The following is a 15,803-nucleotide window of genomic DNA, read 5'->3' on the forward strand; positions in this document are numbered from 1 at the left end:
CCTCCGTGTTCCTACTGGGCATTATTTTTGCAATTCCGCATCGCATTCGGACATGTTGATGGAGCCTTACAAAGGTTACATTGTCCATTGCTATCCTATTGTAGATAAAGGATTTTCTTTTGAGGAAAAATTCCCAATTTATGGAAAAATGTTTTTTTTTTTTGTTCAGTGGTCAATTTTGATCACTCTGTATTTTGCGTATTCAAATGGGACATTAGTTTTTGCAGTGGCAAATGAAGAACGCATATTAAAGAGTATTTTTAATGCTGTTTTTCCTGCTTAATATCTCATTTGCTCTTCATTGGACCCTTAATTATAGATTCCCTCCGATTGTTTGTCTCATTTATTCTATTGTCAATCTTGTCTTGCTTTATTTTAAATTCCATTCCTAATTAAATGCCTCGAAAACAATATCGTTTATGCCTTTTCTAGCGTTTTTATCTGGTCCCAGGGATGAAATTTGACCATTTTTGTCAGTTTCATTCATCTTCTCGCTTTCTCATTGCCAGTATATCAATCAGTAATCATTGACGATGTGTCATATTTAGCCACGCTTCGAAAATTGGTCTTTAATCGCATCGGCCGTCCACGTATTAATCCCTTGCTTCCGACGGTCAAATACGCCGATTGTGCTTACTCATCGGTTCCTCGCACCTTGAGGGAAGTCTCTCGAGAACCTCCCACCATAAAGTCTTCTCGCCTCTAATCGGTCGTGCAGATTTCCCCTACACCCCTCGCACCCTTTCCCCCTCGCCCGCGAATCCAAGCGGTTGAGTGAGCTGAGGGTTAGCGCACTCAGCGACTCTCCCTCTCCGCCGCGGCAGCCGAGCGGCCGACGGCGGCGGGAGGAGAGGCAAGGAGACGGCCTGGGGAAGGCGGGGGAGCAGTGGGGTGGGGGAAGCTCTCAGCCGACCCCCCCTCCTCCTCTCCAACCCAACCACCCTCTCACACGCACACTCAACTCCTCTTTCTGCTTTCTCGCTAAGAGCGCGCGTCAGACGGCCGAGCGTCGCCAACGAGCGAGGAAGCAACGTAGAAGGAGTACCGCAAGGGACCGTGTGAGGTTCGCCACGCTTTCTTTCCTCTGCCGGGTGCGTGAGACCGTTGCGAGAGGGTTGTCGGTGTCTGGTGGTGTGTGCCGCAGTCCTCTAGTGATCTTTCCACGGTCCGAGTCGGTGGTGTCCCTCATCGAAAGGGCCCCGTAGTGTTTTGTTTGAGAGTTTGACGAGAGGGGTTTTACTGGGGAAAGAAGGAAAGAAACCGTGGAGGGACTCCCGACTCTTTTTACATTGTGTGTGTGGGAACGTCCCCCCCCCCCCAACTCAAGACGTCGGTGTGCCGTGTCCCCTCTCCCCTCCTGAGAATAGCAGCCGCCTGGTAACGTGTTCAGTCAGATGTGCGAACCCGCTTCGTTGGAGTCAGCAGCTGAGGAAGTAGTGTGTTCGTCGAGGCCCAAAGGCACGGTGCTTACCGGAGGATCCCACCTTGTCGGGCGCGAAGTGTTCTTGGTCCGTGCCCCTTGGCACGGCTATGGAGATGGAGATTAGGTGCAAAGTGATTTCCAAGTTCGCCCGCATCCCGCTTCTAGGTAAGGAGAGACAAAGTGCTTCGTCGTGCCTAACGAGGTCGACTTTTTGACCGTGCTCTTTGCGAGTTTTGATGTATATTGGCGTTATTTTTTATGTATTCTGTGCCTTATGCTCCTACCCCTCAGTACTGATGTGGGATCGGCTCTTTGTTGAACCTACACCGAAATAATTCTAGTGTCCATTCCGGCCCAATTGTCGCACGCTCATTGGTGATCAAACTGTCGACTATTCTGCATGTTGAGTCCCTGGTTTGGATCAGTGATCTATGGTTGACCCGGTTGAGTTAGATGTTTTGTTTCACTATTAGACAATATCATGCACTGGTCTACTGGTACTAGAATCGGCGAGGTTATTAAGGTGTTGAAGGTAAACATGTCTACCGACATGACTGTGCGAAGTAGGATCTGCAGTTGTATTTTTCTCGCCTCATTTCAGGACTGCGGCACCGGCTAAAAGATGAGGTGCGCAAACCTTTCAAATCGCTCTTTTTTCTCGATTTTCGTATGATTTCTTCTTGTGAGTGCTTATTACCTGCCATTCAATTCCAAAACGTTTTATTGAGGATATTGTGGATGCAGATGAAATATTCGCTTGTCTGAGGGCGATAATCAGCTGACGTCGCGGTAAATAGTACCTTTTCGTCTCATAAATTTTCATTCGTGAAGGGTAATGCAAATGTGTAGTGTTTCGGCTGCCTATATGTGCGTGTTGACACGAAAAGTGAACCCTAATTCCGGTTTCGTGCAGGGTAGGGTACGGTCAAGTGTGTATTTCGGCTCTTTTCTTTTTTTATGTTATTTTTGCTCCGTCTGCCTCTGAGTGTGGGAAAATGGACATCGTCTGGCCTTTTTCTCGTCATAAAGTCGGGAATTTTCGCTGCAATATTCATATTTTGTTGTGCTTTTTTTCTCCTTTCGTTTTATATATTGTTCGTCCTCCTTTTTTTCTCTCTTCCACTTCGCCGTTCTTCGTCACCGTAGTCTGCGCGGTTATCGAACGCAAGACGACGAAAACCCTCATCCCACTTTCGGGTTGTCCCCCACCTACTACCCCACCCCCACTTCCAGCACTTCATGTTCCCTCTTTATTCATTCCTCTCTCTCCGTCCGAATTTCTCCGTGGTCTTGTTGTAATTTCAATGATTTCGCTCCCAGCTGGAAAAATCACGATTAAAGACGAGAGAGAACTTGCGAGGGGGGGGGGCATTCCGCGGGAGAGCGCTTTTTTAAAGTGGCGGAGTTCGGCGAGTTCATTCCTTTTGCCGCTGCGAGGGATGCGAAACGCTTAGCGTGTGCGGTCTAGCGTTTTGTTCGCTCCCATGATTTTATTTTTTTCCTTTTTTTACATTCTCCTACTATACGTTTCTATGAGTGTGCGAGCGTTTGGCTCCCGTACTTCTTTTTGAGGTTAACGTCTTTTTTTTTTAATTTTTTTTCGGAAGTTCGCACCGAGTCAGCTGATAATTTCGCGGTGAAGGACCTCCGTAGCGAGTTTGCGACATATTTTTTCTTTTGTACCGGTTTATTTATTTTCGCCGCTTGTTATTCCCCTTGGGCCTCGCGAAATGGCTGCGAGAAGGAGGTCAGTAGATGTCATCCATTTTTATTTAGTATTTCCCGTCGAAATAGTCCTCCTCACCTCATTTAGTATAAATTTTAATGAGTTTGAAATATATCATCTCTGGATGCATAATGCATGCAAGATCAGTCACCTGACGATGTAACCAAGTTACGAAACCCGGGTCGAGCCCATAATTAAATAACAGTGAACCTAACAAAGTTTTATTTCCTTACTTCCAATCATCTCTGGTGTTTACATTTTTTGTTTTTGTGTATATTCCGGGAAAAATGTATTGATAATTCATAGAATCAATGTTATTATAGTTTGAGGGATTATATTTTAGGATGTTGTGCATGGGTATGCTCACATTTATCTATGAAGACTTCATCTCATCATGGTTTAGTATTAATCTTATACAAGGAAGTTGTTAGGTTAGTGTTAGTGGCTTCTCTGCTCATGTCCATTGTGTGATGAAAGCGTAAATTTCGCAATTTTGATTTGTTTTGCCAGTTTTTGATTCTTTGGCGAGCGTCTACAATATACAACGCCTTCGTATGCAATGTAAATCATGCGATCCGCACCGTTGCTATGCACGCTTTAACCTCTTGTCTGTTGTCATCGTGTATTCGCCCGCGCTCTGTCGCCAATATGAAATTGCACACTTCACTTCCTCCATCCGCAATGCGTTCCATACCTTGCGAAGCCCATACTTGAATTATTTCCACCCCGCTTTTCCAGTTCTAAAATGATTTTTTTCCGCACAATTCGTCACGGCTATAGACATTTTTTACGTAACATTTCTTTTAATCTTTATAAATTCGAAATTTTTCTCTCTATGCGAGGTGATCATCATGTGTGAATGGTTTCAAAATATAATATACGCACCGCTGCATTTTCCTGGTTGCGATTTCGGTTGTGGAGAGGTTTTTAGACTTGCGTTACGAATAAGAATGCTTGTGAGTGACGGCATTCTAACATTCTTCACATTCACAACGTGGTCTCTTGCTAATATCGTGTCATATTAGTCGTTTACGTCGACGAAAACCTCCGGCGGGTTGATCCCCCAATGCGATAAAGTCATTTACATTCTCCGAACGCCTGCCGGTCGTACCATTGGGGAATGGATGCCCTAAGGTAAACTTTTCTCGGTAATTTGCAATCCTAAAAGCCAATTTAAATGGAACGACCGATACCCTTCATTCCTGTCAGCTCGTCCATTAGGAACATAGTGAAGTCGTCACTTTCTCATTCTTTGTGCAGCTATTTGAAACTCGGTTGTATTACCTTTCCTCCTCCCCTCTACCATTATGCAGGCTTGTTGAAACCAAACTTGAGGATTCATTCAATTATTTTGGAGGCCTGTTTCCCGGTCTTTATGCTTATATAATGTTTTGCAACCCCATACCAACATCCATTCTGCTGGTAAGGTTAGTTCATCTCTTTCGTATTGCTCAAATCCACTTCTAACCACAGCTGATCTAAAAATTCAAGCGGAATTATTTGATAACCTCTCTTCCCTGACTTAAGATAGTGGTTAAATGATAAGGGTTTCAATCTCTTCAGCAAACATTTTAGATCGCACCTAATGCTTCGTGTTCCTAAAGTATTATTTTGGTTTGTCAATCTTCCTCTTTATACCTTACACGGGGCAATCTCTTGGATAAGATGGAAGTAGAGAAATATGCGTAAGGTGTGAGAATAAGAGATAGCGTCATCTTCTTTAAAGGAACACCCCTTTCTTCCTCCCACGCCACATCCATTGCTTGTCACGTCCTTTTGGCGATTGCGAATCAATGCAAATGTATTCTCGGCGCTCATTGACTGGCCCTCCCGACGCTAACTAGTGGACGTCGCGTCGTCACTCCCGACGGACGACAAGCTGGTATGCGACCTCCACGGTAATGCCGCGCGATGCCACTCCGTCAGGTTATTACTGCAGCCAGTGGCAGGAGAAGGTCGGGGAGGAAGGCGGTGGGTGTCCTCTGATGTAAACAACCAGCTCGGATACATGCCTTTGGACTTCGAACGTTTTCTTTGCCAAAGAGGGTGAATATGCGAAGATAGGAAATCCAAATTCCAACTAAAATAGAAGGAATAATAGTAACTCCGAAGCCGATTTCTCAATTGCCTTAGGCAATCATCAACGGAGGAACAGGTGTCAAAACGTCTGTTCATCTCCCTGCTGATGTTTCTCAAGGCAATCGAAAAATTTGTTTCGAGATATTCCTTCTAAGTACAATGAATTAAAATGTTCATCTCCTGTTTCCCGACGTAATCCTTTAGCCAATCAGGATCTCAACCCTAAGGTGTTTAGCTTGGGTCCCAATGCCCCTTCCCAAACGCCAAGATATGTAGGTTTTTAATCTGTTTATTTTTAAAATTCATGCTGTTACTATTTTTTCTACTATATTCATTAAATGCTATCAAGTTATAAATTAATTTACATATGAAATTTCCCTCGTGAGGCATTAGTATTGACCAATGCACAGTGGCGCAAAGTTACGTAGTAATGAAAGCGAAAAGGTATTTTCCAGATTTTCCAATCTTGGCTCTTATAATCTCTCGCTTGGCTTTCTGTTTTCTGTTATTTTTCGGAGCAAGATAGACATCCTGCATACATTGTTTCAAGTTGGCCTTCTGCTCATTGGTAGAGAATGAAGTACACAAACAATGGAGTCTATCTAGGAGCCATGACACGAAGCATCCTTTACCCTCAGTAATAAATCGTTGTTTTGGAAATGGTTTGATGCCGGGAAAGCGATAAATAAACTTAACTGCCGGCCAGTGAAAGATTCCTCCTTAAACCTGGTGATGCTGGCGTGGTAAATACTCTATTGGAAGAGTATTTATGGAATTCTATTCTCCCAAGTCTCTCCTGATGGCATAGATAATTTACTAAAATAGTGTATTTATCATTTCGTGGGCTCAAGCACTGACTAGTATTGCTAAGCACGATTAAAAAATTGTGCAGATCCAGAAAAGTTTAATGTCTATCCTAAAAGACAGCTTTAAATTTTCCGTGCTCTGCGCAGAGTATTTTAATCATTTGTAATTAATTAGCGTTCCACAAAACTATGCCTCATTCCTTCAAAATGATTAACATGGTTTAGGTGCTACGTTGATGACAGTGGGACTTGATGTTTTATTATGTTAATTAAATGAAAATTTGGTGGATTTATTATAATTAAATGAGAAAAATTGTGGATATTTGCCAGAAAATCGTCCACTACCTACCACTCTCACACGCCAGTGTGCCTGAAGTTGGATGATTCTCGTGAGCTTGAGGCGCCTCGACTCCGAGCGCTTTTTTTCCTTCTTGCGTGTGTGTACGGTTCTTCGCGTCGTGCACGACTCCCCAGTGACGCGGGAGGAGTCCGCGTGATGCATTTCAATTTGGCACGGCGGCGGCGGCAGTTGACCGCTGGGTCTTTTCCATTCACGACTCTTTGCGTCGTGTGCGCGCGGGTGGACTCCTTCTGGAGGTCGCACCGGGGTTCATCACACACACGCACGCATCGTGATGGCGAGGTGGGCGCGTTAATTATTCAAGAGAAGAAGGTGGAGGATTGCCCGTGGAAGAGAGTGAGGGTGGAGATAAAAATCGGGAAGGCTCGAATGCTGCTTACTGAGTCCGCTTACAACGGCACGGCCATGTCGGATGGAAGATTCCCACGCCTCGAGCGAGTGGCCGGCTCCCTTCTGGTGGGTTCCGAAAATTCCGTCTGCGTAGGTACTAGTACACATTTGTCAGTCTCTCCATGTTTAGGCCGTTGTACTCGGAGCAATTTTCTGTGTTGAAAGAACTGTGTGTACTTGACTGAATTTAATTAGACTAGTTACCATGTCCCTTTCCTTGTGCGGGTGTTCATAGAAATGTCCTCGCGCCACCGTTAGCCCCAGGGATAATTTTAACGTGTGTAATGAATGAAATGGTCCATAGGTGAAACCAAACGTTATAGCAGTTTTATGTGAGAAAACGACCTGAAAGTAATTTAATGAGAAGTTTTTTATTGTTTAAATAGAAAAATCTTACTAGTTATTGTGACGCCCATGATTCTATACACTTACGTATGTAACAAAAATTTCAAATGTTTTGTTGTACATAGAGGGGAATACAAGAGATGTGAAAGCTCTCTCTTTAAATGTACTCCGAATACACGTATTCGCGCTCCCCTCCTGAAATCCTAGCTACTTCAGGTAGTGCGCGTCCTGCCGAAAAAAAATGTTCTCTTCCGTTTCCACGCTGCTCGCGAAAAAAAAATCGCGCTGCCAATTAAAGAAGACGCGACGACGCGTGCTCTCATGGCATGCACGGCCGTGGGACACTCCTTGGCTTATTCTATTTCGCTTACGAAACTTCTTTTTGTGTGAGCTTCCTCACCCTCTAGACAGTTCACCCCATTCCACTTCCCCCATTGCACTTCCATCTCCCCCTCCCCTGACCACCTTCCTCTCCTTTTCGGTTTCCGCCGGATGTATCGCGGCACAACCCGTCCCTTCCCCCTGCTTTTTCCCTCACGGTCGCCGCCGCCTGCTTCTGGAACAAGGTGGGCCCTCAGCCGAAGACTCTGCCGCCCGATGTGCCTGAGGAAACTCACTCAGGGGGGCGTAACACGAACTCTCCTTCTCCGGGTTCTTTTTCGCCCTGCCCTCAGAAGACTTCCTCTGCACGTGTCCTCTGGTGCTCTTACTTCCTCTCCTTGTTTAGTGCTCAGAGTGAGTGAATAGGCTTGAGCGATAATTTGCTCCTTCTCGTGCGACCACCATTAAACCTAATTCCCTAAACTTCATGATTTTCGTTAGCGTTGTTTCAATTAAATTAGCGGGTTAAGTTTAACTAAAAGTCGTCATACTATTTCACGCGATGGAACAGCATGAATATTATCCCCTTAACTTTTCATAGTTTACTTTGATGGTATTTACTTTTACTGTCACAAGCCACTCACGGTTCAATGACATGGAATACCACGGATTGCCTTATTCTCTGGATTTGCGTACCCAGAGTAACAAATTTATAGCCGTTGAGTTTAGCTATCGTGTTGGGAACGAAGTATCAGTTCTTGATTTAATTTCTTCATTCACCAATGTTTCCCCATTCTACCCTTTGGCATTTTCCCCAACTTCGCTTGGTTTCAATGCTGGATCCAGATTAAAACTACAGCTCATTGTCAGCTACTACGCTGGGCGCTCTGTTAATGCTTACTATTGATGTTTCGGGTTCAGTAAGGAAGACGGAAGCCCGTGTATGCCTTTTGCGGGCGATGTCGTTTGCATAAGTAGGGATTGGTCTGGTGGGGGAGAGAGGTCTCTTGCGAATTCTTATAGCGTGTGACCCTTCTCCCATAGAGCCCTTTAACGGGCGGTCGTGCGTTTGAATCACGGCTGTGTTAAAAGGATGGACCAGCACGTGTCGGTCCCGTATGTTTCCAATCCAAAGTGCTTTGGGAGTAGTATTTTTCGTGTCATCGCAAATCTATTCCTGTTCTTTCGCACGTGATGGCGTTAAAACTTTGGAATGAAACTTCTTATGCTTAATGCTTACTCTATTTGTTTCATTTTGACATCATCGTTTTCTTGAATTAAGCCTGTCTTCGCTCCACCCTTAATCGTTTCACCTATTATTGCACGCTTTTTCTATGTTTTTATCGATATAATTTCATGCATTTTATATTGAATTGTCTCTTAATATGTGTGTTCCCCTCAAAACACATTACCGTAGGTTTCTTGACTATATAATTTTTACTGGTTTGAGATACTTTCCGATGGGCTCCCTCTTCTACCAAGTCGTATTCTCGAAGTGTTTTCCCCGCACGGATGCTTGCATTTTTCGTCATCTCCGAACGTCGCCAGCCGTGCGTGCAGAGGAGGCTCCTCCACCCATCGCTGGAACCCTCGCTATTCTTCCGTAATCAACTCTTCAGTCATTCTCAGGATCCAAGTCCAAGGTCCAGGTCAGGTCCCAAGCATTTTAATCTCACCTCTGGCGAGCCGTGTTGGATGAGTTCTCCCTCTCCAATGGATGGGTTCCACCATCGACTTTGGATTCCAAAAATTAATTGATGGATTCAATTTACTGTTATTGGAATTCGATTGTTACCTTTTATCTTGTATAGTTACCTTTTATACCTCTTTACGAAGTAATCCAATTATCAATGATCGTCAATCTTCGATGGTGATGATCTATTTACAATGTACCCTATAAGATGAAGTGTTAATCCCTTGAAACAATGGAGCTATTTAGGAAAGCTTTTAATCATTTACATGCATTGTTTGATTAAATGGGTCGCAATTTATTATCAAAAGATTGCATTTAATTTGTTATTAAAAGCCTGCCATGTACATTAGAAGCTACCATCGCATCGGTGGTGTCATCTTTCGATTACTCGACCAATTGGACAGGGTCATAGGATGATCAGCGCAGAATATTTCGCGCCCCATGCGAAAATAACTTCTGAGCCGTCCTCGGGCATTCTCACCGGTCGAAACTGCGCGTCTGAGCTGAGGCATTCTGCGTCTCGCATCTGGTTATCTCCCTTTTGTTCGCGGGGGAGCATCTCTGCCGCTGCTTCAGCAGCGTTTTGAAAGGGACTGTGTGCGTGAATGCCGGCTGCTCCCGAGATAAGGCGAAAACCCCACCCAAGGCACATCTTTTGTATCCTGTCCACCCCTCCTCTTGCGATTGAGCCGCAGGGGGTCCAGACTAGGGCAAGAGATACCTCCGCAACCGGCTCCAGGGGAGAAGAGGGATCTTTAAAAAAAAAAAATCCCTCCTCCCTACTGCTCCTCTCTAGGTACCCCACTCCTACCGGTGCAACGAAGTTGGTGAGGGGTTCCCCAAGTCCTTCTTTTTCGCCGGGCACTAATCCATTGGCATCTCCCTACTTCCGGCCCTTTCGCCTATTGGCCCATTTCCTCCCTCCTACCCTGCCTGCCGTTCTGTTTTCAGGGCAAGCTGTTCGTGTCTAGGGGCCCCCCTGTTTGTCTCCTCGAGCATTGGGGCCATAGTATTCCCCTTTCTCTATCTCCCATCACCTTTTCTGTATCTCTGCTCTTTTACCCCATACCTTATCCAGATAGAGGTTCTCCCTCCTTATGATGTGAGTCGTTTTTCCTTTCCTTTTCGGAATATTATTTGCTTCGGAAAATAAATTTTTGCCGGAGCATCTGTCGATTTTCCTCTTGTTGCTTCGGGTTGGGGCGGGAGGGTTTTTTCCCCACACTACACCCATTCCAAACCGGAAGTGTGCATTGCAACGCATCTTGATATGGGAGGGCTTGAGAGTGACTCCGTATTTTTCATGTTGTGCGTGTTTCAGGCGATAATCCGCTCGCTCGGCGAGAACCAAGAGGAAAGTTCTCAGCTCGTAATTGTCATTTCATTAATACCATTCCCTCAGGGACCATTTTTACGTCATCTTTGAAATTTTTTGGAGCTTTCTCTGTGAACCCCGGGGTAGAGGAAGCAATTTAATTGTGACATTTATGCTGTAATTTAATACATTATTCATGTATTCCACTTTGTAGTGATTAGTCCAGATGAGCCTTCTGAACTCTACCTTGGTAGGTTTCTTTCTTTTTAATTAACTTAATGAGTAGACAGTTGTCAGAGTATGCATCTACTACTACATCTAGAAATTTTGGAAAGTCTAATTGAAATTGCTGAGGCATGATTATCAGCTGATGCAGTTCGCATCGAGCCATCTTGAAATTTACGTGTGTAAATAATTGTGTCATTAATTAAACGTTGCATAAGTGGATAGACTTACTCATATTAACGCTATAATCCTCTATTTATTGTCAAGCATCTGAATTACTGTTCGACGATTCTCAACCAATGTTAACCAATGAAGTATCACGTGAATTGTGTAATTTATTGCCAAACTACTCATTGACGATCGAAAAATGCTATTGTTCAGGAAGGGTTCGTGAGTTAGATCATCCCATATAAATAACCCTATGCGCCTTCGCCGTTGTGCTCCGGTTACGTTCTCTCGATCGTCGGAATGATCCGGAGGATATTTGCGTCCCCTATGCATCACCGTCGGTCCCCGCGTGCGTGGGGTCCTCCTGGTGCATTGTCCCCGTTTTGCGGCGCCGGGACTCATCGGAGAGAGGCCGAGTGAATCAGTGCGTGCGTGAAAAGGGAGTCTGGGCGATCCTTCGCAATGCTTCTCTGCGATTCTCCCGCCCTCCCTCGTCCGCCATCCAACACGTCACCGCTTTTTGTCTCTCCCGCGGTCTATTTTTGAGCGTGGGCTTCGCGCGAAGAGAGCGTTTACCTACGCGCCAGTGGTAAGAAGTGTGATTGACTTGGCTCTCTTGGGAGTCGGATAGGTGAGGTAATGGGGTGAGGGTGGCAACTCCGATGTGTTTACGAGTCAAATTTGTACCATATGGGTAAATACACCCTTATTTTACGATCTTACCAGGTGTTAAGTCCCCCCTCTCACCTGTTATCCTATCCTTGCCAAAAAAATTGAAGAGCTTTCAGGGAATAGACTGACGCATTTTATTTAAGTTTTCCGTTTAATTTCTGAATAAATGTTAGAATATAAGGATGTGCACATACTTCTAAGAGTTTTTTTTTGCAAGTTTTACTTCAAAGTTTTATTTTATTATTCTTCCCCTATCGAATCATTTTAATGATCTATAACTCCTACGCTATCACCATAGATTATTAGATTTCAGTTGTTTATCTCAAGCAATCGATATACACATATTTTTGTATATGACTTTCCTCTCAAACCTTCCAATATTGTCTCTACTTAGTAGTGAATTTTCCTTAGCGCGATATAATGAGCAATTTAGTTTGAAGACGGATATGGGGAGTCTTCTCTGAGCCGCCGTTATGGGGCTGGTTGAAACTTAAATGAACTCTGGGTCGAAAGGTCAGACATTACTGCCAAAGCTTCCATTTCAGGATTAAAATTCACGAGCTCATTTGCTTTAATTCGCTCCGGAGTTGGGTGAGGCGTTGAGAGGACATGTTGTATGTAATAAGGAGTAATTACTCACCCTTGTGACTCTCTGAGCGTGTGGTATTCGGTGAATGCTCACACCACTCACCCTCAGACATGAAAATTTTAAGTTTATTTTTTTTTCTTTTTGCGGTTGTATTTTTGGATACACTGTTTCCCTTAGTCTACGCCACTCCTCCTAACTGAACGTGACCCTGTTCCCTTGGCGACGGCGGACAGTTGAACTTAACGCGCCTCTCAGACTGCTCGCCGCCATTGCACACCCCTTTTCGCGGCAGGGAAAAGAAATAACGCGACCCGCACCTGGACTTGAGCGCACTTAATGCAACGCTTGCAACGGGGAATCTAAATAGAGAGAAAGTGAGGTTTGTTTACTTTCTCGCTGAAACGCAGAGTCTTAAATGTGTATCTACCAAATCCTGAAAAAAAGTTTTCGGGAACAATTTTTGCTATTTTAACATGACTGCATCCATTACGCACCCTATTTCAGAAAGAACTTATATTTTTTATCTATCGTTGATTTTTTAAAATGTTATTTCCGTTGAATGTGCCCATTATTCCTTCAATTAGAATTCAATCAATAATATATCGAATTTCATTTAATTATCACGATATAAAAAATGTAGTTTATGCTTATGATTTGGGAACTCGTAATATTTTCATTAGGAAGGATGTGATGGATAGAGCGGAGGTTTAGGTGTTAACTTATTTTCAAGCGAGGAAATGGATAGGTGGTTTTGGAAACGTTTTAATGGTGTAGCAGCAATTGTGAACATTAAAATATTATCGGGACGTTTGAAACAGGACTGAGGAAGTGGATAGGGCCATTGAGAGGCCCTTCCCACCCCCACCAACGTTACGGTTCAAATAAATAATGCCATTGCATGCCTACTTTTCAAATGATTATCCTGCGCGGGTGCCAACCGGAAACAACTCATCATTTCTCGTGGACGCCCTCTGGAATGTTTTTAGTTTCCGTTCTGGGGTCCCATTGACTCGGCCTCCCGGCTTTGCCATGAGAATCACTGCTTAACGTCACGTGGATGGGTAAACGACCCCGATGGGAACGAGGAAGAATTGGAGATGGATTATACGCATAGGGGCAGGCGGTGACAAGATGTAAGATGTCGAAGGTCATTAAATCATCATCCCTAGCTGTCGCGTGGAAACCAAAATGAAAATGCAACTACGTTGAGTCCTGATTGTTTGTCAGTACCTAATTACAGGTGGATGTACGGTAAACTAGATTTCGCTGCAATTTTACCGTTTAAATTAAACATGCATCCCATAATTTTAATATCATTTCAATTAAATATGATCTCTTTATTTTATTCCTTGAAGTAAAAAGGTGAAAAATAAGTGCCTTTAATTTATTGTCGTAATGACTTATAGTTTGAATGGACACCTTTTTCAGCCATTTTTTTTTATTGCCAATTTCGTTCAACTTGTATATTTTGGTGTTTTTAAACTAATGACTCGTCAAGTAGTATGGCTAGAAGCCAGAGTTTTTTTTAGAGTAACTTGGTGATGTGTTTTGTATTCCTGGGTGTCTACTTACCGAAGGATATTGTTTATACCCGCTACGTATGTGTTTTTATGTCTTTGGGTAGGTGCTAATCATAGGGTTGATTAATACTTTCAAAGAATATTATATTCAATGCCGGCCCAAGTTACGCTAAGCAATATTGTCTGATAGGAAAGGCTTGATTTTGGAGCTAATGTACCAATTACCTGTTGTGTTTCTGGTCTCTGCCGCGATTGCTTTTGGGAGGAGCGGTTATGGGTGTGTTTTCCTCGTACAACCCCCATCATCGTCATGGGGAGGGGGACGATTTTGTCTCAGCCACATGCATGCACTCAAACATATCGAACGAGCGCTCCTCGCCAATCGATTAAATTCGGTTACGCAGCTTTCGATTCCTCCTCTCCTACCATCCCCCTGAATTTGTGTACCATATGCTGTTCCCATGGCCCCGGAAGAAGAGCAGCAGATCCTCTGTGGTTTTTCCTTAAATCTTCCTCCCTCCCTTACTTTCCTTGTGACAAAAATCGAAAAAAAAAAAATATTCAGCGACTAAAAAAATATTCGGCGACGAAAAAAAAATATTTTTTCGTGCCACTATTTTTCCTCGTTCCGTGAGATACATTTTTTTGTATTTTTTTTTTATTTCTTCCCCTTCAAGGATTTTCCATGCACTTCCCCTTCCATATTTCAACCCCCCTCACCTCCTCCGAATATACGTCTCGTTCCTTGTGTTGCATTTTTTTCACGTCTGTCCCTGGGTTGCGTGAATATATATTTTTTTCCTTGCATCCCTTCGCTAAAAAAATACACGAAGAACTTCTTTCTTTTCCCACCCTTCCTCCCCACACTGTTGTTGCCCTGGTGACGGAGCATGGTAGGCCAGCCATGGAGAAGGTTAAGGGGGGATGAGTTTAGCCGGCGTGCGTGATAATGTCGCGGGGGGTGGGGGAAGAGATCTGCCTCTTCCTACCAGTTGCCACCCGGCCGAGAGTAGTATCAAGAGCACGGGGGAGGGGGCGGGCAAACTGTGTGTGCGATGCCGGGGTGGTAGGCGGGTAGGTAGGTTCGAGCTGGCTGCAGCCTGCACGCCGGTTTACCCCTTTCGCGTGTGTGTGTGTGTGTTGGAAACAACGCGACCCCCTCTGTAGTGGCGCCAGAGCCTGCCTCGGAGGAAATATTTACGTGAGCGCGCATCGACTTCATGTCAAACATTAAAAATGGGAAAATACCCAGATGATGTGATCTGATGAGTCTGATTGGATGACCGCAACGAAAGCGTTCGATATTGTGCTGTTTATTTTTATTAATATTTTTTTCTTTTAAAATTTTTACTGACATGGAAGGAAAGGTATCAAAAAATAATAAAAAATGTTTAATCATTTCATTAGCTAACTGTTTTTTCCGTTTACCGTAATAATGTGGATGTTGGATGCTTGTCTCGACTCTTGTTTAATGCGCAGCCGTCATTCGCGCTCTTGTACATATTTCCTCTGAGGAGCTTGCAGGGATAGGTGGCGAGCTCTAATGCCAGGTTTTGGCACTAAAATAAAAGTCTTCTTTGAAAAACCCTTTTACAGTTAATTTGTACCAGTTTTGTTTCATTAGTCTCTCTAAGAATTTTTCCCGATTCAAGAAGAGTTTTCTGGTCCCTGGTTTAAGCAATTTGCATTTTTTGAGGCTATCGTGTTGTCAGTACCTTGAATGGAGTAAAAACACGAGTGTAGGAACACCATTCCTTAGACACTCCGTGCGCGCGGGCATATTACTGCGATGAAAGCCCTCTCTGTAAGTATATTTTTTAACTCCCCTTAAGGTAGAAAATCCGCTCACCGAGGGTTGCCGAGGGGTGCGCAAATATATGTATGCACTACGTCAGTGGCATTAGGGGGATGAGAGAAAGAGGGGGAGATCATCTTTATCGTCGTCTTCTTTTCTTGCCTCCCCTCCATTCTCATTGAAGAGTTTGGGAGACAAGTGTCTCGTCTGCAACCATAAGCATAAGATTTCCCCAAAGCACGTCTTCGCGACTCTTGTCCGCCCAGCTCCTCGGTGAAATGCGATGGGGAAGAGAATTAAAGTGAAGAAGTGCATCATGGGGGTTCTCTCTACTACTCTTTATAGTCGAGCATTTTTCTTAACCCGGCTGCCATT

At 44.1% G+C, this 15,803-nt stretch overlaps 1 protein-coding gene across 4 annotated transcripts in view; it reads left to right on the plus strand.

Moving 5' to 3' along the window:
- The window catches only part of LOC124156050 (protein neuralized), a 567,572-nt gene that overhangs the window by 533,001 nt on the left and 18,768 nt on the right, over positions 1-15,803 (plus strand). Inside the window, exon 1 of one of the 4 annotated variants that reach the window (XM_046530349.1) lies at positions 988-1,588. The exons of the other annotated variants lie outside the window; for them this stretch is intronic. Within the exon in view, the coding sequence (XP_046386305.1) occupies positions 1,531-1,588 (58 nt within the window). The 5' untranslated portion in view covers positions 988-1,530. Of the gene's footprint in view, positions 1-987; positions 1,589-15,803 lie in introns of those variants that run through there. 4 annotated transcript variants of the gene reach the window in all.

Source organism: Ischnura elegans, chromosome 3 (assembly GCF_921293095.1).
Source record: "Ischnura elegans chromosome 3, ioIscEleg1.1, whole genome shotgun sequence".
Lineage (NCBI taxonomy): Eukaryota > Metazoa > Arthropoda > Insecta > Odonata > Coenagrionidae > Ischnura > Ischnura elegans.